The 21,708-nt window shown below is 43.0% G+C and overlaps 1 protein-coding gene across 4 annotated transcripts in view; it reads left to right on the top strand.

The window, feature by feature from the left end:
* Positions 1–21,708, top strand: part of LRP6 (LDL receptor related protein 6) — a 186,735-nt gene that overhangs the window by 124,787 nt on the left and 40,240 nt on the right. For 3 of the 4 annotated variants that reach the window (XM_050965140.1, XM_050965130.1, XM_050965148.1), the window contains 5 exons: positions 9,070–9,286; positions 10,256–10,545; positions 12,833–13,059; positions 16,764–16,948; positions 17,431–17,757. In XM_050965140.1, the coding sequence (XP_050821097.1) occupies positions 9,070–9,286; positions 10,256–10,545; positions 12,833–13,059; positions 16,764–16,948; positions 17,431–17,757 (1,246 nt within the window). Of the gene's footprint in view, positions 1–3,045; positions 4,647–9,069; positions 9,287–10,255; positions 10,546–12,832; positions 13,060–16,763; positions 16,949–17,430; positions 17,758–21,708 lie in introns of those variants that run through there. The other variant, XM_050965155.1, reaches the window with a different exon arrangement.

Genomic DNA, 21,708 nt, shown 5'->3' with positions numbered 1-21,708 from the left:
AAAAATTCTTTAGCCATATAAATAAAAAGAGAACAAGGAAAGAAGTGGGACTGCTAAACACAGAGGATGGGAGTTGAGATTAAAGATAATCTATGTATGGGCCATACTTAAACAAATATTTTACCCTTATTATAAACTGAGGCAATGAGAAGTTTGGGGAATGGTGGCCAGCTGGTTAATGGGAACAAGGATGTGGTAGTAGAAATTACCATATCTAAGGTGGAAGCCAAACTGAAACAGTTTAATGGGACAGAATGTGGGGGCCCAGATAATCTCCATCCAAGAGTGTCAAAGGAATTGGGACATGAAATTGCAAGCCCAGTAGCAAAGATTTTCAATGACTCTGTAAACTTAGGGGTCGTACCCTATGACTGGAGAATTGCAAATATGTTACCTGTATTTATGAAAGGTGGGAAAAAGTGATCTGGGAAGTGACAGGCCTCTTAGTTTGACGTCAGTTGTATACAAGAACAAAGAACAAATTTTGGAAGAGTAGTTAAGGACATAGGGGTAAACAGTAATTGGGATAAAATACATGGTTTTACGAAAGGTAGATCATGTCAGAGTAACCTGATCTGTCTTTGAGAAGATAACCAATTTTCAAAACAAAGGACATGCTGTAGATCTAATCTACGTGGATTTCAGTAAAGTCTTTGATACAGTTACACATTGTAAATTATTAGTTAAATTGGAGAAGATGGGGATTAATAGAAGAATTGAAAGGTGGGTAAGGAACTGGTTAAAGAGAAGACAACAACGGATCATACTGAAAGGTGTACTGCTAGGATGGAGGGAGGTTACTAGTAGAGTTCCTCAAGGATCAGTCTTGGGATCAGTGTTTAACATTTTCATTAATGATCTTGACAGAAGAAGCAGGAGTCTGGTGGTAAAATTTGTGGATTACACAAAGTTGGGAAGTAGTGCCAATATGGAAGAGGACTGGAATATCATACAAGAAGATTTGGACAACCTTGAAAACTGGAGTAACAGAAGTGGGATGAAATTAAAGTACAAAGTGAGAGGTCATGCAACAAGAATTTTGGCTATAAACTGGGGACTGATCAGTTGGATGTAACAGAGGAGGAGAAAAACCTGGGTTTTAATAGTTCTTAATAATGTTTATAGATTTAGTAATTTTAATAGTTTTTTAACATCTTTTAGAGTTACATTAAGCTACGGAGGAACCCATCATACTCTGGGTATCAGACTGTGCCCAGAACGCTGGGTTTCAAACTCTGTGCCTGCTGTTGTGACAGTTTTATGTTATGAATCTGCCTGAGGCGTCAGATGATTAGGCTGAGGCTGCAGGATTGTTAGGGGAGGAGATGAAAGAGCACACCAAGGGTCTAAGTTTTAAAGTTTTATTAATAAAATAGCAGCGGAGAGTGCTGAGGGTTTCACGTGTCACTTAGAGGAAGGAAGAAAGTGTTAGTGCCCAGGCCCTAACCCGCTTTCATACTATCACGCACTACCCGAGGCTGGCCAAGCCCGGGTGTAAAGTGAGGGGAAGAGATGGACAGGAGTTCTGTCCTGTGCACAGGTCGTCCAGGGTTCGCTGTCAATCTCCAACTTGCTTCAGCTCTTAGGAGGGTTTTAAGTCCTGGGTTTATGAGGGGGCATTTTGTTTAGGGATCTGTTTTTTGTGCTTTTTGTACCAGTTCAAACCAGTTTTCTGCGGCGTCCTCAGCTTTCCCAAAACACACTGACTTCAGGGATGTGAGACGGTTGTTTTTCCCCTTGCTGGCCTCTACTGTCTCGCTAGGTTTTGCAACTTTTGCAGTCCTGCTCAGCGTAATTCTCCTTTCTTATGGCTGCCTGGGGTTGGGTAAGATATGAACGCAGCCGCAGACTTCTAGTCAAGCGCCGTAACCGTAGACTGGGGCCAGCGTTTTATTTTTGGACTGAACTAGCTGAAGCATTGAGTTAACCTGTTTTTTGCTCTCTCTCTCCCTCTTCGGCCTTGTCATGGTATAAACCCCCACTCTGAACGTTAGCGTCCAAAAGATGAGGTACCAGCATGAATTCCTGTAAGCTCAATTACCAGCTTAGTACTTGTAGTGCTGCCACCAACCAGGAATTCCAGTGCCTGGTACACTCTGGTCCCCCCAAAAACCTTGCCCGGGGACCCCCAAGACCCAGTCCCTCTGGATCTTAACACAAGGAAAGTAAACCCTTTCCCTCACCGTTGCCTCTCCCAGGCTTCCTCTCCCTGGGTTACCCTGGAAGATTACTGTGATTCAAACTCCTTGAATCTTAAAACAGAGAGGAAAATTCCCCTTCCCCCCTCCTCTCTCCCCCTCCCAGACTCTCCCTAAGAGAGAAAGTAATCCTAACACAGGGAGAGAATTAACCTTTCTCTCCCCCTTCCCTCCTTTCTCCCCACCAATTCCCTGGTGAATCCAGACCCAGTCCCCTGGTGGGGTCTCACCAGAATAAAAAAACAATCAGGTTCTTAAACAAGAAAAGCTTTTAATTAAAGAAAGAAAAAACAGTAAAAATTATCTTTGTAAATTTAAGATGGAATATGTTACAGGGTCTTTCAGCTATAGACACTGGGAATACCCTCCCAGCCTAAGTATACAAGTACAAATTAAAATCCTTCCAGCCAAATACACATTTGAACTCCTTCCAGCCAAATACACATTTGCAAATAAAGAAAACAAACATAAGCCTAACTCGCCTTATCTACCTAGTACTCGCTATTCTGAACTTATAAGAACCTGTATCAGGGAGATTGGAGAGAAACCTGGTTGCACGTCTGGTCCCTCTCAGAACCCAGAGAGAACAACCACCAAAATCTAACAGCACACACAAAAAACTTCCCTCCCTCAAGATTTGAAAGTATCCTGTCCCCTGATTGGTCCTCTGGTCAGGTGACAGCCAGGCTCACTGATCTTGTTAACCCTTTACAGGCAAAAGAGATATGAAGTACTTCTGTTCTATTAACTCTTACTTATCTGTTTATGACAGGCCTTTTCAACCTTCAAAGGAATCTTCCACTCCACACTCACACCTTTAACCCTTTAACCCTTCCCAAAATACCTTGCAGTGATTTCAACACTGTTAGCAACATACAGTGCTGATCTGCCTCCCCAGGGGACGCACTGAGGGAGGGGACCATTCGGGTGTGACACTGTCCACAGTCCTTCTCAGTCAGTGTTAACTACCAATGCTGCCTCTGCTGCTTGGGAGAAGCTCATATCATGGCTTGGTGCAGAATTTGCCAGTCCTTCCCCAGCCGTACCCAAGAAAGGTGGGTATTTCGTCTCCGCAAGTATCTCATGGAGAAGGCAATGAGACCGCAATTGGGAACCCTCCATATGTTGGCCTGAATCAGCAAGTAGCATGTCTCCTGCTCCAAAATCCGACCCCAGTGTCAGGAAATCGAGCCCCACACACCCCATGGCACAGCCTACTTGGAAAGTTAGGAAGCACTCTCATAAGCATGGGAATAAGACTTCCTCTAAGTCCACTTCAAAGAAATCAGCTGTGCCTGCAAGCAAATCCACTAGTTCAGCCCATCAGGACTTAGGATGTTGTAAGGCCCACAGGTAAGACAAGAAGGCCAGGAACATTGGGCTCTGCTCGCTCCGAACACTGCTCCGTTGGTACTGCTGTCCCTTTCACGTCAATATTTATCCCACCACAGACTATTTCTCAGATTTATGGGCTCCAGACATTTCCAATAGATATTTTCAGTGGTAGCAGCTCATGTCAGACATTGTTTTCCCATACTTTGGTGGCTCTTCACCACCAAATCATGCCAAGAAGCCTATACATCAACCTCTATAATGCGTTGTCTCCTTTCCTCACTGGGAGTCAGAGTAAACATTGAAAAATCTGTTCTTAACCCCATGCAATCTTTGGATTTCATTGGAGCAACCTTGAACTCTGTCACTGCAAGGGAGTACTTGCCCAGAGACAAGTTCCAGACCATGAATGATATCCTAGCTCACATCTTGAGCAACACTCAGGTAACAGTCAACACATGCCTGTCCCTACTTGGCCACATGACCTCATGCATGTACATCACTCTATTTGCAAGTCTCCACCTTCATTGCCTTCAGACATGGCTACAGTTAGTTTATTCCCCAAACGATCATTCCACAAACCTCACGCTGACCATTCCCACCAAGGACAAATCCTCTCTCCCCTCTTTGCTGAACATTACAGATGTGTCCCTACTAGGTTGGGGAGCCCATGTGGGCAACCACACGGTGCAAGGAACATGGACAACTTGAGAGTCCAGAATGCACATCAATGCCCTGGAATTAAGGGCAAGAAAGAAGGCATGTGAATCTTTTCTTCCATTCATCCATTCTCACCATATCCTGATAATGTCTGACAACACCATGACAGTCTTCTACATCAACAAGCAAGGCGGAGCAAGATCTACCTCTCTGTGTGCAGAAGCAGTCAACCTCTGGAACTGGTGCATCAGCAGTCAGATCACTCTATTTGCAGCCTAGATTCTGGGGACGCAGAATGTACTCTCTCGCTCCCTCAGCAGTCACTTTGCTATCAACTGCAAGTGGGAAAATCACGACACAGTGCTGCATGCCATTTTCATGGCGCATGGTGTGCATGCATAACCCATAGTAGAATACAGATATGGACCCCACATCACAAAGAACCTCCAGTTGCAGGTAATTAAGCTCCTTATACAGTCCAAACCAGAAATTCACAAATGGCTAGGTAATGGTTTCTTTTCTTTTCTCCTCCCTTTCCCCTCCCGTACTTTCCTTTTGTGGCAAGTAGATGGTTGATTGCGCTGTTTTAGTAGCCTAGCTTGCCATTTAAAGCTTATGTGAGCTTCCATTTAGTTTACAGTGCACGCTTTTTAAATAATCCTTTTACCAGCAGTTCCTATGACACTGTCTCTGATACCACAGTTGTGTTCTATTGTTAAGTACATGGTGAAAGTGTGGTAGCTTAGCTAATGCAGTGTGGTGGTTACTTTTGGTAACTGGTGACATTTTAATGATAACTACTGTTTATTTTATTTGGTCACTTCCACTTACAGGATCTGTTTATGTCTAGGCATGCCCGATAGCTAGCTGTTCTGCTTAGCAAGCACTAATTATTGTGAATTAATTAGTTACAGACAAGTGGCTTAGCTTTATGACTTAGGGAGGAAAAAAAATGCAGTCAGCTCAAAGAATTAGAACAACTGTGAAAGTCAGCAAGATGCTGATAAAATAAAATGTGGATGATTTTCACTTAAGGGTGGAGATGTTTTCTTTACCAGTGAAAACTTTTGTAAAAAGGGGCTCTGCACACGGATTAGAGAGACTGGTGGATTGAGCAAAAGGAGTTAGTCACAGCTTGCCTTATAGACATTTTTAGAACAGTTTCATGGTTCTTCAGTTAGGCCTCCACGCTTTGTTCAGGCACCGCATTTGTCAAAAAAAAAAAAATTATGTTGGGGAGCCATGCAGCTAGAAAAAAATGGGAGAAGTCAGCAGACGTTGAAAGTTTCTGAAGTAGAATAACCAGCACAGGTTTAATGCCTGTAGCAATATAAATTTCACAAAGTAAAATGTAATGCCCACCTTATTTTTGTGAAAAGTGTGTGTGTTTGTGTGAGCTAAAACTTTTTGATGTGACCATTTCCTGGAGTAATTTTGAATTTATTTTTAAGACAAATTTAGAGCCCATTCATCCAAGCCAGCAAACATACAAATCTTCTATTGTTTTCAGAAGGATTTCTGTTGAAGGAGGGAAGGCTCACAGGATTGGGTTCCCAATGTGGGATGGGGAAAATTGAGCAATACCAGACAGTTTTGCGACATAATCACTTCTGATCATAAAGAAAATGTGTTTGGAGACTATGGTGGTATTCCATATTTATTTTTTTTTTCCCAGCCACCACTGTAGCAAAGTATTTGGAAGAAACTAGAAATTACTTATTCAAACACAAACAAACAAACAAAAAAACTAGCAGGCTCTGCTTTATGCCAAGAAAGACTTGGGGTTTTATTTTCTTCCTCATTCCCCCTTCACCCTGACCCCCACTGCCCTGAGGATTGCAAGTCGGGGGGGAGTGCTCTGGAGGCAGGCTGCTCATCCCGTACTGGTAGGAAGTTTTTCTAACCACAAAACAGTGGACCCCCTGGCTAATGCATTGGTGTTGACTGACTCCGAAGGTTGTCTTTGCATACAGATCTTTGGAGTGGGTCATGGAGAGAATAGGAAGCCCTCAGGGCTCTTCTAGTGGTGCACAGGACTCATTTAAAACAATATGTGAATGTGATTCAAAAGTTTCTGCTTTCCCCAATCCAGTGTTCCAAAATAAGGAGGTTGTGTCAGATGATCTTGGGTAACCCTGTAGGTTCTAGAAGAGGGTGCTTTCTGAGATGTTGCAGGGATGAGAATGCTGTCTGGATACTTCATAAAGTTTTTCCAAAAAGTGAATGAATTTTACTAGTTTGTACAATATTTTGGCATGCAAGTAAAAGGAAAAGTCTTTCTTGAAATGTTTGTTTATTGAAAACCAATGGAAAAATGTTTAAAGTAAATGCAGTATATTTCAGTAGTGATTTCTTTTTGCACACAATTCAGTAATCATATCAAATCATGTTGTAATATGATTGTTACGTTGGCATAGAAAGATATCTTTTTAAATATTAGTTTCCTTCCACCTCCATCACTATGTATTAACTAGTAATATTTAGCACTTACCCAGTGCTTTAACATGGTCAAATGCTGTACAAAGATTAGTTAATCCTCTCAATGCCCCTTTGAGGAAGGCAAGTATTACCCAGTTTTAGCAACAGGGAAACTGAGGTAGAGAACTTGTCTTGACCAAAGCCACCAAGTGATTTACATGATTCTTATTGTTCAGAAGATGTAGAACTTAATTGTAAATAATACAAAAATGGTTTGTTCAAAATGATGGCTACAGTTTGTTCTCTCAAACCATCTAGTTTGCAGAACCTGCTGTGTGCAACATTATCATCTGGCCTGAGCTGCACTAAGCTGTCATAGACGGGACTGCTAACTGACCTATATGCTGAGCCAGGACTTCCTGACATTCTAAACTTGTATTCATCCTCCAGATCACAGTGCCCCTCCCATTAAAAACTAAAAGCAATAAAGATACCGTAGAAAGCAGATAAGAAGTATAGGACTGGATGTGTGACTGATATGCCTAACATGGGATCACAAAATAAATAGTAGCTTATGTCTTGATTTTTAAAATGTCTCCAAAGGCAATCCTGGCAGTTGGAGGCTGGTGAGCCTAACTTGACTATTGGACACATTGGTTTTAAAAAACAAACAAACAAAAAAACTATATTAAAGAACAGACCGATCAGGCAAATATGTAAACACAGTATGTTCAGAAAGAGTCAGCACAGTTTTTGTAAAGGGAAGTCATGCCTCACCAATCTATTGGAATTTTTTGATAAGCATGTGGATAAGGGTTATCCAGGCAATATAGTATAGTTGAATTTTCAGAAAGCATTTGACAAGGTCCCTCACAAAAAGCTTTTAAGGAAACTAAGTAGTCGTGGGATAAGAGAGATGGTGTTCTTATGGATCAGAAAGTGGTTTAAAAGATAGGAAGCAAAGGATTTGAATAAATGATCAGTTTTCACAACAGAGAGTAGTAAACATCAGAGTCCCTCAAGGATCTGTACTGGGACCTGTGCTGTTCAACACATTCATTAGTGATCTGAAAAAGGGAGTGAAAACTGAGAAGGCAGAGTTTGAAAATGATGCAAAATTGTTCAGGGTAGTTAAGTACAAACAAAACTGAGTGACTGGGCCAAAAAAAAAAAGAAGATATGAAATTCAACATAGGTAATGCAAAGTAATGCACATTTGGAAAAAATAATCCCAACCACACAGGGATAATGATGGGTCCTAAAATAGCTGTTACCACTCAAGAAAGATCTTGGAGTCACCATAGATAGATCTCTGAAAACTTCAGGTCAATATGCATCAGCAGTCAAAAAGTTTAACTGAATGTTAGGAATTATTAGAAAAAGGGTGGAAAATAAGATGGAAAATATCACCATGCAACTATACAAATCCATGGTGCACCCATATGTTGTATACTATGTCCAGTTCTGGTTGCCACATCTCAAAAAAGTATAGTGGAACTGGAAAAAGGGTTCAGATAAGGCGGCAGATAATGAGGGTATAGAATGACTTCATTACAAAGAGGAACTAAAAAGATTAGGGCTGTTCAATGAGAAGACACATGACTAAGTGGGGTGGGGGGATATGCTAGAGCAGCTCCTGGCCCCTGGCCTAGCCATGACTCTGCTCCAAGCAGAGGGTGTGGACGCATTCCTTTACTGTTAAGGGGAGAGGGGGATGAGAGGAAAAGTTTGGGCATCACTGTAATAGAGGTTTGTGTAATCATGAATGGTGTGGAAAAAATAAATAGAGAAGTGTTATTTACTCTTTCAACACAATACAAAAACCAAGGGTCATCTGATTAAATTAACAGGCAGTAAGCTTAATACAAACAAGAAAAAGTACTTTTTCACATAACACACAATTAACCTGTGGAACTCATTGCCAGAGGATGTTGTGAAGGTCAAAAGTATAACAAGGTTTGAGAAAGGACTAGATAAGTTAATGGAGGATAACCAAGATGATTAGAGATGTAACCCTGTTTCTGGGATGACCCTAAACCTCTGGCTGCCAGAAGTTAGGAGGGGGAAGATGGCGTGGATCATTCCAACTGCCCAGTTCTGTTTATTCCCCATGAAGCTCTAGTACTGACTACTGTTGGAGACAAAATACAGGGCTAGATGGACCATTGGTCTGAACCAGCATAGAAGTTCTTGCATGGTCTTACTATAGGATTGCTGAGTCATAACCTTCCTTTAGGATCTGTTTATCTGGATTTTGCGTATAAGGATATAACCTTAGATGGACAGGTCCTGCATGTATTTGTGGATGGAGGATTTGCCAAAAGCATTTCTGATAGTTTAGTTAGGGGTTTTTTTTTTTATTTTGTGTTGAAAATTTTAGTATTAATTGTGGGCTGTCTGGAGAAATTATTCTGCATATTGGCAGCGTTTCTCTCATTCAGTTTTTTTTGTGTCTATGCAGGTCATGAATGCAGATGGCAGTAGCAGGAGAGTTCTGGTGGAGGACAAGCTGCCTCACATCTTTGGATTCACTTTGCTGGGAGATTACATCTATTGGACCGACTGGCAAAGGCGTAGCATTGAGCGAGTGCATAAGCGTACAGCAGAAAGAGAAATCATCATAGACCAACTTCCTGACCTAATGGGCCTGAAAGCTACTAATGTCCATCAGATCACTGGTGAGTGACTGAAAATCAGGCCTGGACAAAAAGTGTGAAAAGCAATTTCATAAGCAGCTGAATAGGATAAGTGGTTTCTTTCACACTGTAAAGAGACTACCCCCAAGTGTTAGCAAGAACACAGATTTTCTCTGTGGTTGTATTTAACTGGGATAGTGAGAGGAGGGAACAGTGTTACCAATGCCCTTCTGCAGGCTTTGAGGGCTCTATAGCCTGGTTGTCATCTTAGAGCTTATCTGCTCTTAAAACACTACAGCTGTAGTGCTTCAGTGTAACCACTGCCTACCCTGACAGAAGGGGTTCTCCCATTGGCATGGGTAATCCACCTCAAGAGGTTGTAGAAGAATTCTTCCATCGACCTAGTACTGTCTGCACATGGACTTAGGTGAGCTTAACTACCCTGAACAACATTGTTAGGCTGACTTAATTTTCTAGTGTAGACTGGGCCCTATTAGAACATGTACAGAATTCAGTTTAGTTATGTGATATGTATTTCTTTAACACCAAAGGTTAATGAAACGAAGACTGTTTTATATGCCTTCAACTCGTAACCTGTCTACAAACTGTGCTCCCTGTGTCTTCATGAAAACTAGGAGCGACACAGGTTTTGCATGTGCACTGATTGGTCTAAATGGGCACTTAGTTACATGTGTCAAATGCAGGCCTCTTCCCAGCTGTTTGCCTGTGTGAAATGAGTGTTTGAGTGTTTGGTGGTGTCAGTGCAGCTCTTAATAGACAGACTTCCATAACATACACAGATCACTATCACAATAATATTCTTTATTAGTGGTCTGAATGGCTGTGAAGTCTGCAACTATTTTCATTCTTAAGGTAATTGCTATAGGACAAGGCTGAGGTAGGTTGCAGGGCAATGTACTGTGGAGAAAGTTAGCACTGCTGTCTGAGGATAATTATCTGGAAAAGGAGGGCAATGTCAAATAATTCTTTTTGCTTCTACTGAATGTGTAGGTGCAAACCCTTGTGCAGAGGACAATGGTGGTTGCAGCCATCTCTGTCTGTACAGACCTCAGGGTCCTCGCTGTGCCTGTCCCATAGGCTTGGAGCTGATCAGTGATATGAGGACTTGCATAGTCCCAGAAGCTTTCCTGCTCTTTTCTCGGAGAGCAGATATCAGGCGAATCTCTTTGGAAACCAACAACAACAATGTTGCCATCCCACTTACGGGAGTCAAAGAAGCGTCTGCTCTGGATTTTGATGTGACAGACAATCGGATTTACTGGACAGATATCTCGCTGAAGGTAAAAGAGAGAGTTGTCTCTGTCTAGAGTTCAGTCCCACATGGGCAGCTGTGCCTCCCCAAGCAGCCCTGTGTGGTCCTGCTGGGGGCTCTGCGGCTCTTCCCCCATGGCCAGAACCCCGGCCTGGGACCAGCGAGTGACTACAGGTGACTGGAACCGGTGTTCATACTGCCTGGTGTTTGGGGGTGGGGGGAAGTGCACCACCAGCCCAGTGCTCCTGGGAGGGGAAGTCTCTAGGTGCTAGTGGGGGAAGGAGGGCGGGAGGGGCGGGGCCTCATGCAGAAGGGGCAGGCTGGGCAAGGGGATGGCTAGCCTCCTTGAGCCCAGGGTTCACTCTCCGCCCATGCAGTCCACTATTGCTGCATTCTCAAAACACTTAAACTCAAGAACTGACCAACAAATAAATTTTACATAATTCTAGTTCAGAGGGAAAAGCTTGACCCAGCACAAAATGTCTTCATATCCTGGCTAAATTCGGATGTGTGCTTTTTAAATCGGTGGATCTATGTTTTCTCACGGTATGAATTCGCAAGGATAAAAGTCAGCATTTTGTGGAAAACTGAAACTGAGGGGGGGGGAGCGCCACTTTGAGGGAGATTTGGGGGACTTAACATGGCTATCTTGCCAAATACATTGTGAGAGGGAACTTTGTCTTGGACCTGAAGTGAAAGCTGATGTTAATCTTACTCCAGTAGGCATTAGTTATGAAGATTCCATACATTAGGTGAAATATGGTATGAATTATAAATTATACTGAAATAGCTAGATTATTCAGTTGAGACTGAAGTGTTGGGGAGTGTTGCGTATCAGAAACAGGCATAAGGCAGACAAATGGTGTATAAGTTTCAGCATCGATATTCACTGGTCCAGTTTCACTCTCATTTTCAGGAGCAGTAAATTTACTCAGAAATGGAAATATCAGGATTTTTTTTAATAAAGGAAGAATTCTGTAATTGCGGCGAGGCTTACACAACAGCTTACTGTGTTCTGCACTCAGTAATTTAGGAGCTGGGCACACAAGGGCTCAACACATAGCTTGTAAATGAGTTTCCGAGAGGGAAGCTGGCCAAACTGTTGTAGAAACTGGTTTAACTTGAACTGTGGTTGAAATTGATTAAACGTGGTTCCCAAAGTTGGTTTGAAAGGACGTTGTAGATAGGGATTAAGGGACGCCGAACTCCTGATTGTGCACACGCTTGTGACATCACTGGTTCTAGCGCACAAGCTGTAAGCAAACAAAATTGAACTTTGACTTCTGCAGTGTTAGGAACATGAGGAGTGAGGGATGGGAGGAAACTAGTGTTCGCATACCATTGTTGTCCTTGGCAAAGATACGTTATCTTCGGGCTTCTTGGTCATGATTGTATACCAGTGAATGGCTAAGCTATGAAATATTATACAATTATGACTGCCTCTATCGTCATAGGAAGGGTTATGAAGTTGAGAGTTAAAAGAGAAATCTTTTGGACAAAAGAGAGATCAGAAACTCTTCTTAATGGGGAATTAACTTAGTTGCTTACCATCCGTCCATAAATACTGGCACTGCAGAGCTAACTGACTTCTTGGCCATTGATTGTTTTCATCTATATGGTGGTTTGTGCTGAACTTTTTAAATGAGGAGGATGATTAAAAAAAAAAAAGGAACTGACACAAGACATTTGTCACCATCACAGTGTTCACAGTGCTTGTATGTTCTGCTCCCCCTCCCCCCCAACCTGTGTTCTGTCTTGTGTATTTAGATTGTAAGCTCTTTGGAGAAGGGACTTTCTACTAATCTGTATTGTGCCTACCTCAGTGGCCCCCGCTGTTGATTGATCCTTGGGCACTACCATAATAAACATCATGAATTAATAATGTGGTGTGGGTGGTTGGGTGGTGAGTGACCTGTGAAATACAGGAGGTTGGATGAGATTGTCTGGTGGTCCCTTCTTGCCTTTAAATGCTGTCTCTGTGACTAAAATATCGCTCCTCGCTGTAGCAGAGAAGCTTCGGCATGAGCCTGAGAATTCCAAAATATTTCCTCCTCAAAGCTGGCTGTCAGTTGTTAAGGTCAGTGTAGCGTACAGACTGCTTAATGGAACCCAACTGAAGTCAAACCATTTTTCTTCAGTGACCACAGTAAATCATCACTCTTGAATAGGCCTTATTGTTAATTGTATGTGTGAGTAGCATATTGTATGAACTACTTTTCTGCAAGATGTCTGAAATCTCAAAGTTTTTAAATGCAAACCCCAATGACAGACTGGTAAAGTTCCTAATTTACCTGTGTATCATTGTATCCCTGAAGACTATCAGCAGGGCATTTATGAACGGCAGTGCACTCGAACATGTGGTGGAGTTTGGCTTGGATTACCCAGAAGGCATGGCAGTAGACTGGCTAGGGAAGAACCTGTATTGGGCCGATACTGGAACAAATCGTATTGAAGTGTCAAAGCTGGATGGACAACATCGTCAAGTATTGGTGTGGAAGGATCTGGACAGCCCCCGAGCATTGGCATTAGACCCTGCTGAAGGGTAACTTGCTGATTTAATTTTATGTTTACAAACTTCTTAAAAGTAACACATGCATATTTTCTGTAGGGCATGTTAATGAGGCACCAGTGTATAAATCCTGAGAGAACTCAGCTTGGGGAATATAACCTAGTAATTTAGAATACAAAGGCTGGAGGAATGTGCTCTTAATATTCTGAATAATCATTAGGAATACTACACAAAAATCAGAGAAGCTCATTTAAAAAGGATTTATATTTAGTTTTTTAATTAATCATAAAATCAAAGTAGCTTTAGTTTTATGGAATTCATTAATTAGAAAAGGTCCATCACACTGAAAAGAAAATATTTGTCCTTTTAAAATGGAGCTCCCTTTCATCAGGGATTAGGGTGTTGTGAAGGTATTTTGTGCTCTGCCTCCGAAGGGAAGGTTTCAGAGTAGCAGCCGTGTTAGTCTGTATCCGCAAAAAGAACAGGAGTACTTGTGGCACCTTAGAGACTAACAAATTTATTTCAGCATGAACTTTCGTTAGTTACAGCTCACTTCTTTCCATTCTGTGCATCCGAAGAAGTGAGCTGTAGCTCACGCTGAAATAAATTTGTTAGTCTCTAAGGTGCCACAAGTACTCCTGTTCTTTTTGAAGGGAAGGTGAAGCTCACTGTGTGAGAATAAGGAGAGAGTTTATTTTGGAGGGAAAGAACAACTTTGGTAGGTGGGGGAGGGAAATAAAGCATCCAAGAAAACTGCTCTATCTGCCTATCCAAAATATAAGATTTTTGTAATGAGAGAAGTCTTTTCTCTAGGAAAATGGACTCAATCACATTAAAATGCAATAGCATTTTATGTCATAAGAAAAGAACTGTCATAATACTTAACATCTACATAGCACTTTATAACCTTGAAATGCTTTACAAACATTTACTAATTTATTCCTTGCAAAATCCACGTGAGAGACACTAGTTGTGAATTACCCCTATTTTACAGATGAGGAAACTGATTTTCAAATATCCTGAATTCTCTCAGTCTACATTGACTTCAGTTGGAACTGGAGGAGTTTAGGAACTCTGAAAATCAAGCACTGAGTGATGTGTCCAAGGCCAGACTGAGTCACTGCGTAGAACTGGAAAGTCTCAGGATTTCCAGGCTCCCATTCACTGCCTCTCTAAACCATCTTTCTCTTGAAAAATAACAGTTAAAGTTTGCTAAATACCAAAAATCTTCATCCAAAGTAGGAGAGAACTAAATTTACTGTTTTGATACGCAAATCTGAACCAGATGTTCTGGGAGTATGCAATGTCCACGTAGTTCCTCAAAGCTACTCAAGGCCTGGAATTGCAGATTAGTACTGTAATTTTACCACTTACCTTGAGGCGACTCATTTTCATCACTGGTATTCACAAGAGCTAGTATTTCTCACTTAGTGCAAAGTTGCTCAGTATCCCTTGCTCTAATACAGGAGTCTCAAACACGCGTGGCCCGCGAGGTTATTTTCTGCTGCCCATCAGCTCCTCGTGGCCCCACCGCCCTCCTCCAGTGTTTACCTAGAGTGGCTCCAGCCCGATGTGCACCGGGGGCAGGGCAGGCTCCCTGCCTGCCTTGCCCCCGTGCTGCTCCGGGAAGTGGACGGAACCTGGGGGAGGAGAGGTGCCAGAAGTATGTGTTTGATGTTGCTTCAGGCACCGCCCCCAACATCTCCCATTGGCCACGGTTCCCCATTTCCAGCCAATGGGAGATGCTGAGGGCGGTGCCTGAAGCAACAGCAACACACACACACACTCCCCTGTTCCCCTGCTCCCTCATGTTCCAGCCGCTTCCCAGAGTGGCGCATGGACAGGGTAGGCAGGCAGGGAGCCTGCCCTGCCCCCGGTGCACGCTGGGCCAGTGCCCTCCCCTCCGAACCCCTTCTGCAGTCGAACCCCCTGCCCTGAGCTCCATCTGCACCCCTCATCACTCCTGCACCTCACATCCCAACTCCCCGCCCTGAGCCCCTCCTGCACCCCCTGGGGGCAGGGAAGGAGTGGAGCTGGGGTGGGGATTTTGGGGAAGGGGTTGGAATGAGGGCAGGGAAAGGGTGAGAAGAGGCAGGGCAGGGGCCTCATGGAAGGGGTGGAGTGAGGTGGGGCTGAGGGCGACGGAGGGGAGATGTCAATAATGTGGCCCTCAGGCCAATGTACTAGTCCTCATTTGGCCCTCGTGGTCATTTGAGTTTGAGACCCCTGCTCTAATAGCTGTCTGGCCAGAAATAGCTTGAAAACACACGTAGACCAGAGTGTTTCTCAATTCCTCATCTTAAATTCACACTGGGACCCCAATAGCAAAGTTGCTTTACTTGCATTATCTCCTTTTTTAGTTTGTTTTTAAAACAATAAATGATCACCAAGATTTTCAGAAGTGGGTTTTCTTCTTAAGCCCATGTTTGGGCACCTAAATAAGTGGCTTAATTTTTCTAAAGTACTGATAATTCAGCAGCTCCCATTGAATAATGAGCCTACATATTTAGGAACCTATCCATTATCTATCAGTTTCTTTACAAGCTTGGCCAGTACATAGTCTGTCAGATCACTTCACACTCAGTGATCTTATTCCTATTTAGTTTAGCTTACCTATCTAACCTATTTGGGTGTTGTGTTCCAAATATTAGGGTCAGCATAGTCCGTGGCAGACAATACAAAGAATTTGGTATCATACATATGGAAACGCATCTCCCTGCTGCAATCCAACGATGCCAGAGAACAATAGCATATGCTTACGTGTTGACCACTGTTGCAGTACTTAGATGATCTGTATTCTATACGTAGTAGAGTGAGAACATTACCTTGGCTCAGCAGTATGCGAGATGAAGTGTATTGTTACCCAACTGCAGTGGAAAGTCTCTGAGATCTGTTTGCAAGACTTTCCAATGTGCTGGAGGTGCTCACTGCTCAACCTCTGGCTGTGCCACAGGCCCTACCCCCATTCCACCTGAGCCTGCCATGCCCTCGCTCCTGCCATGCCCTCGCTCCTCCGCCTTCCCTCTCCCCCAGAGTCTCCTGCATGTCACAAAACAGCTGATTGGGAGGTGCGGGGAGGGAGCGGGAGGCACTGATCAGTGGGGCTGCTGGTGAGTGGGAGGAGTAGGGGCTGATGAGGGGCAGCTGACGTATTACTGTGGCTCTTTGGCAATGTACATTGGTAAATTTGACTCCTGCTCAGGTTGGCCACCTCTGGTCTAGTCCATTGCTACCTGTAAGACCAATCTCTGGTGTGGAAACTGGTGGAGAAAGGCACTTCAAGGAAATATCCTCAAGAAACATTTAGTTCAGAGTTCAGTAGAGGATTGAATAGAAGCAGAAGGCAATTTTTGTTGCTCATGCAATGTGCTTTGGATCAATTCTTGATAAAGAACAATGTGCAATGTAATGTACCCAGATGCCATCCTGTTTATTATTAGCTAACACACATGAACTAGTTAAAGACTGAAGGGCTCTAGTAAAGAAGTCCTTGGTAAGGGTCCAGCTTTGGATGGAGCAAATAAGGAAATCGGACTCATTTCCTAGCTTTTATTTTGAGAAAAGTATTTAATGTGTTTTAATAAACACTTAAATTTATAACTCTGGTTTTCTGTTACCGTTCTTCTTGCTTTTGTGTTGTTTTTTCCTTTCATGTACTGGCAAGAAATTTTAAGAGTCTGCATTAGCACAAAACTTCTATATCAGATAAATGAGAAATTTCTGGCATTTTTATACAGGTTTATGTACTGGACTGAGTGGGGTGGGAAGCCCAAGATTGACCGAGCTGCCATGGATGGAAGTGAACGTACTACTTTGGTACCAAACGTGGGACGAGCTAATGGGCTAACAATTGATTATGCTAAAAGAAGACTTTACTGGACAGATCTGGATACCAACTTAATAGAATCTTCAAATATGCTAGGTAAGTTGCTGTTGCTTTTTCTATGCAAGCTGTGTATTTTTAGTTATACGTAGGACAAAGCTCTCAACTGGTAGCTTTTGAAGTGTCCTCTCTGACAAAAAATATAACCAGTATTTCATTTGTTATGGAGAGGTGATGGGAAAGCCAAACTGCAAAAGCTCATAGATTTAATACACTTAGAACAGATTTTTTTTTTTTTAAAGTAGATGCACTCCATTGTATATATCAGGCATGAGAGTAGGGTGGGTGGTTGTGTGTATGTGTGTGAGAGAAAGAGAGAGAGATAAGGAAGGGGCCTCATGCTGCAGATGGGTTGTTACAGAAGACTGGCAGTCCTGGTGGAGGCTGTTATTAAACTGTAAATTTATTTTTTATGTTTTTTAACCTCTCCATGAAGGAGCAATGTCTAGCACATTGTTATAAAAACCCAGTATGTCCCCAGTAATTCCTCTTGTTTTTTTCTCTCCCTTTTTTGAAAACAGGCCTTGACCGTGAGGTTATAGCAGATGACTTGCCTCACCCGTTTGGCTTGACTCAATACCAGGATTACATCTATTGGACAGATTGGAGCCGGCGCAGCATTGAGCGAGCCAACAAGACCAGTGGCCAGAACCGGACCATCATCCAAGGCCACTTGGATTATGTGATGGATATCCTGGTCTTCCATTCTTCGAGGCAGGCAGGCTGGAATGAATGTGCATCTAGCAACGGGCACTGCTCCCATCTCTGCTTGGCAGTGCCAGTTGATGGTTTTGTGTGTGGATGCCCAGCTCACTATTCCTTGAATTCTGACAACAGGACCTGTAGTGGTAAGCCCTAAGCACAAATGACAAATTAGAGGCATGAGAATGCCATGTTTGTTGTTCCAATGGGAATAAATTATGAAAGCAAATGCATTTGGTAACAGATAAAAGTATTTTGCTAGAAAAAAGAAACATTTTCATTTCTTTCTTCTCTATTTATTTTTAATAGCAACGAAGAGGAGACAGTTTGCTTTGGTGACAGGAACATGATATACCAAGTCATGGCTCATTTCTACCTTTGATACTGAAAGGGTATTAAAAACCTTTCCAGTTCCAATATAAAGTTCTAAATCAGGATGTGTTGGCGGAGGGGGTGTGTGTGTTTGAAGATGATAATAAAACTGGCTGGATTTTGTTTTCTAACCATACTAAAATCCTACCAGGCAATTGAGTAAAAGTTAGGATATTTTTAAAAAGTTTCCAGGCCAACAGCTTGGCAATGGGATTAATTTCAATTAACATTTTTCTTCATTCTGCCAACCAGAATAAGGCTGGGTAAAAAGAGAAGCTGAAAACACTTCTACTTTTGTGCCAGCCCATGAAAGTTACTTCATGTCCCCTTTTATTTTTTTGAGATTTACCAGGCATAGAGGATTAATGGGATTTTGGTGTGTTTTGGAATATTGGATGAGTTTTAGGTTGTGATTTATATTCCAGCTTGAAGGGATGTTGGACAGACCTTCCTCCAGAGCTCACCCCAGTGTGGCTAAAGGCATTGCTTTTGAGTGAGAACATTGGCCCCAGAGTGCTGCCTTCACAGCACTTTCAGTTCCTGATCACAGTAGAGGCAGCAAGCAGCCAAACCCCAGGTTTTTTCATTGTTGTGCAGTGTGTCAACCACAAGGCCCTTAGGCTGGCCACAGTTAGTTTCTAGCCAAATAATTCATCTTTCTTTCAATAACTGGCTGCCAGTGCAGCACTCATAATTCTTCATAGGATGGTCCCTACATGTATTCCACACATTGGATACACATGAGTACCATGTGTTTGAATCCAGAATATTTTTGCAAGCAGTGGCCGTTGGTCTGTACATGTGCTGTAGCTTTTCTCATGCTCCAAACTCAGGGCATGAAAAGTGGTGCAGGCCTATACCTTTCCAGTTCCTGCTTATTGCTGCATGATCTGAATCGAGATCTTTGGTGTCCTAATCTTTTTTTTTTTTTTTAAACAGTGTCATTGCGGTAAAATGTTGTACACAATTAATTTTAGTTGTTTTTATAGTATACAGTAGAACCTCAGCGTTATGACACTTCTGGAATAGAGGTTGTTCTGAACTGAAGTGTACGTAACTGAATAAAATGTTATGGTTATTCTTTCAAAAGTTTATAGCTGAACATTGACCTAATACAGCTTTGAAACTTTACCTCACAGAAGAAAAATGCTGCTTTTAACTATCTTAAATTAAATTAAACATACACAGAAACGGTTTCCTTACCTTGTCAAATCTTTTTTTAACTTTTCCCTTTATTTTTTTAGTAGTTTGTTTGAGGACTGTACTGTACAGTATTTGATTTAGGTAGGTAGGTGTCTCTGCTGCCTGATTGTGTACTTCTGGTTCCAAAAGAGATGTGTTGTTGACAGGTCAGTTTGTAACTCCTGAGGTTCTTCTGTAGTTAGTGTTTCCTCCCATTTTCTTCCCCACCCATTTTCTTTTCCCCAGAGAAGTCTGGGATTATGCCCAGAGTTCAAAAATTGTGTTTCCTGCCTTCACTCCTTTTCGGTGAATGACAAACATCAGCACTGCCTCTGTTGCCTGGGTGAGACTCCTATTTCTGCCAGCATCTGCTGGTCTTTTCCCCCCAGAATTCATGAGGGTTTGGAGCTGAGACTCAGAAAATATTTCATCTAGAAAGTGATGAAGCGTTAATCCATTTGGCTCGGGATAAACAGCTCCTGATGCTCCAATCCACTTCTAGAATCAAAGCGATACCAGTAGAGACACGTACCACAATGACCAGGAAAGCTCTGGTTCTGACTGCTCTGCCAGTGGACTCTCCTCATACCCCCAGGACAATCAGACTTATGTCTCCCTGAAGAGGACATCTTTGCTCTTCCCTATCCACATTCAGCCCTCCTATCAGGACTGTCTTTATTCTGGGACATTGATACACCAGAAGATGACTCTGTCCTGATGAGACAGTGTCATTCTCCATCCCATATTGGTACCATTGGTTCTGCTGGAGATAAGGATTCAGCTTTATGTTGGGATGAGTCATAGCCCCTGCAAGAGTCTCTGCAGCATCAGGAAAAGATGGCACAAGACAGGAGCCCCAGAAGATCATGGTTCTGACCCCCAGGCAGATACAGTTGGTCGAGAAACAGGCTCCCCCACCCCATGCCATGGGGTTTTCCTTTGCAGTTGATCCATCCTACTGGCAATACTGGGGATCATGGGAGCCCTACCCTAAACTCAGGATCAGTGCAGGAATCCTATTTGCCACTTCCCAGACACCCACAGCATATTCAGAAAGGGAAGGTGAGCCTATTCCAGTAGCAATCTCGTCATCTTCACCAGATGAGGCAGTTACTCCATCTTTTCCATCCCTGCCAGATGACTTTAAACAATATCAAGAGCTCATGCCCAGGGTGGCTGCAGAGTTATAGATTCAACTTGAGGGAGATCAGGCGCCTCAACATAGTTTACAAGATGTTCTGCAGCCGTCTGTTCTCAGTCAAGTGGCCATTGTTATGAGGAGAGATTTGTGGTTACGATCCTCATGTTTTCCTAGACATGCAGAATACCATCCAATATCTGCCCTTCGATACTATCAACCTATTCCACAAGAAGACAGATGAGTGTCTCCACTCCCTCAAAGACTTGAGGACAAACTGGATTCACTGGCATTTATATCCTTGCCCCTAAAAGAAAGCACCATAGATGGGGCTAATAGGGCAAGATCACCTCCTCAGCCATTTTACCACCAATGTTCTCGAGAGCTAACTCTCAAAAGACAGAGGGCTTATAGACCCAGGAACCCAGCCTCTGCAACATTCACCACCACATCATACTCTAACCCCAAGCAAAGAGGGGTTTTTTTCTATGGTACTGTTGAGGCCTATGTCCCTTTATTGATGCCACTTCTTTTCCCATCTCTGATATTCAAAGGCTTCCCCACCCCATTTGGCAAAAACTGCCCTAACTACAGACAAATAGGTATTGGAGATTATTTATGGCATCTAGCTGATCGAATCTCTGGTACCTCCTACCCACAAAACCCCCTTCTTCATTCTTTTTCACGGACCACTCTCATGGGGTGATTCTGCAACATGAGGTGAGCTCCCTTCTCAGGGGAGCCATAGAAAGGGTTCCATCTCAACATCAAGGGCAGGGATTCTATCCCCCTTACTTCTCCATCCACAAGAAGAATGGGGGATGGAGGCCAATTCCTGATCTGAGACAGCTGAACAGGTTCATTTGGAAACTAAAATTCCACATGCTCTCCTTGGCATCCGTAATTCCCTCATTAGAGGAGGACACATGGTTTGCGGCTCTCAACATTAGACGCACATTTTCACATAGACGTCCACCCAGCCCACAAGAGGTTCCTTAGGTTCCTCTTCGATGAAGAGCATTACTAATTTAGAGTCCTCCCACTTTGGGCTAGCTACTGCACCCCGGGTCTTTACAAAAGTCTTATCAGTAGTGGCTGCTTGTATGAGAAGAGAGGGATTTACAGTCTTCCCCTTCCTTGATGACTGGCTACTGATGGGCGGTTCCTTCAAGGAAGTCGAGCAAGCAACCAGTGTTCTGCTCAGCCGCCTGCCTTCCCTGGGTTTCTGCATCAGTCATGAAAATCCATGTTGACCCCCATGAGTCCCATAAATTTTATAGGGGGGATGTTGGACTCGACTGCAGCAAGAGCATATTTGCCTCCCAAGATATTTCAGTCCATGAGCGTGCACATACATCAGGTCAGTGTCAGAACCAGGACATCAATCAGAACTTGCCTTTTCCCT

This window comes from Gopherus flavomarginatus, chromosome 1 (genome assembly GCF_025201925.1).
Source record: "Gopherus flavomarginatus isolate rGopFla2 chromosome 1, rGopFla2.mat.asm, whole genome shotgun sequence".
Lineage (NCBI taxonomy): Eukaryota > Metazoa > Chordata > Testudines > Testudinidae > Gopherus > Gopherus flavomarginatus.
The sequence above is the reverse complement of the archived record's forward strand: the minus strand, read 5'-3'. Positions and strand labels throughout refer to the sequence as shown.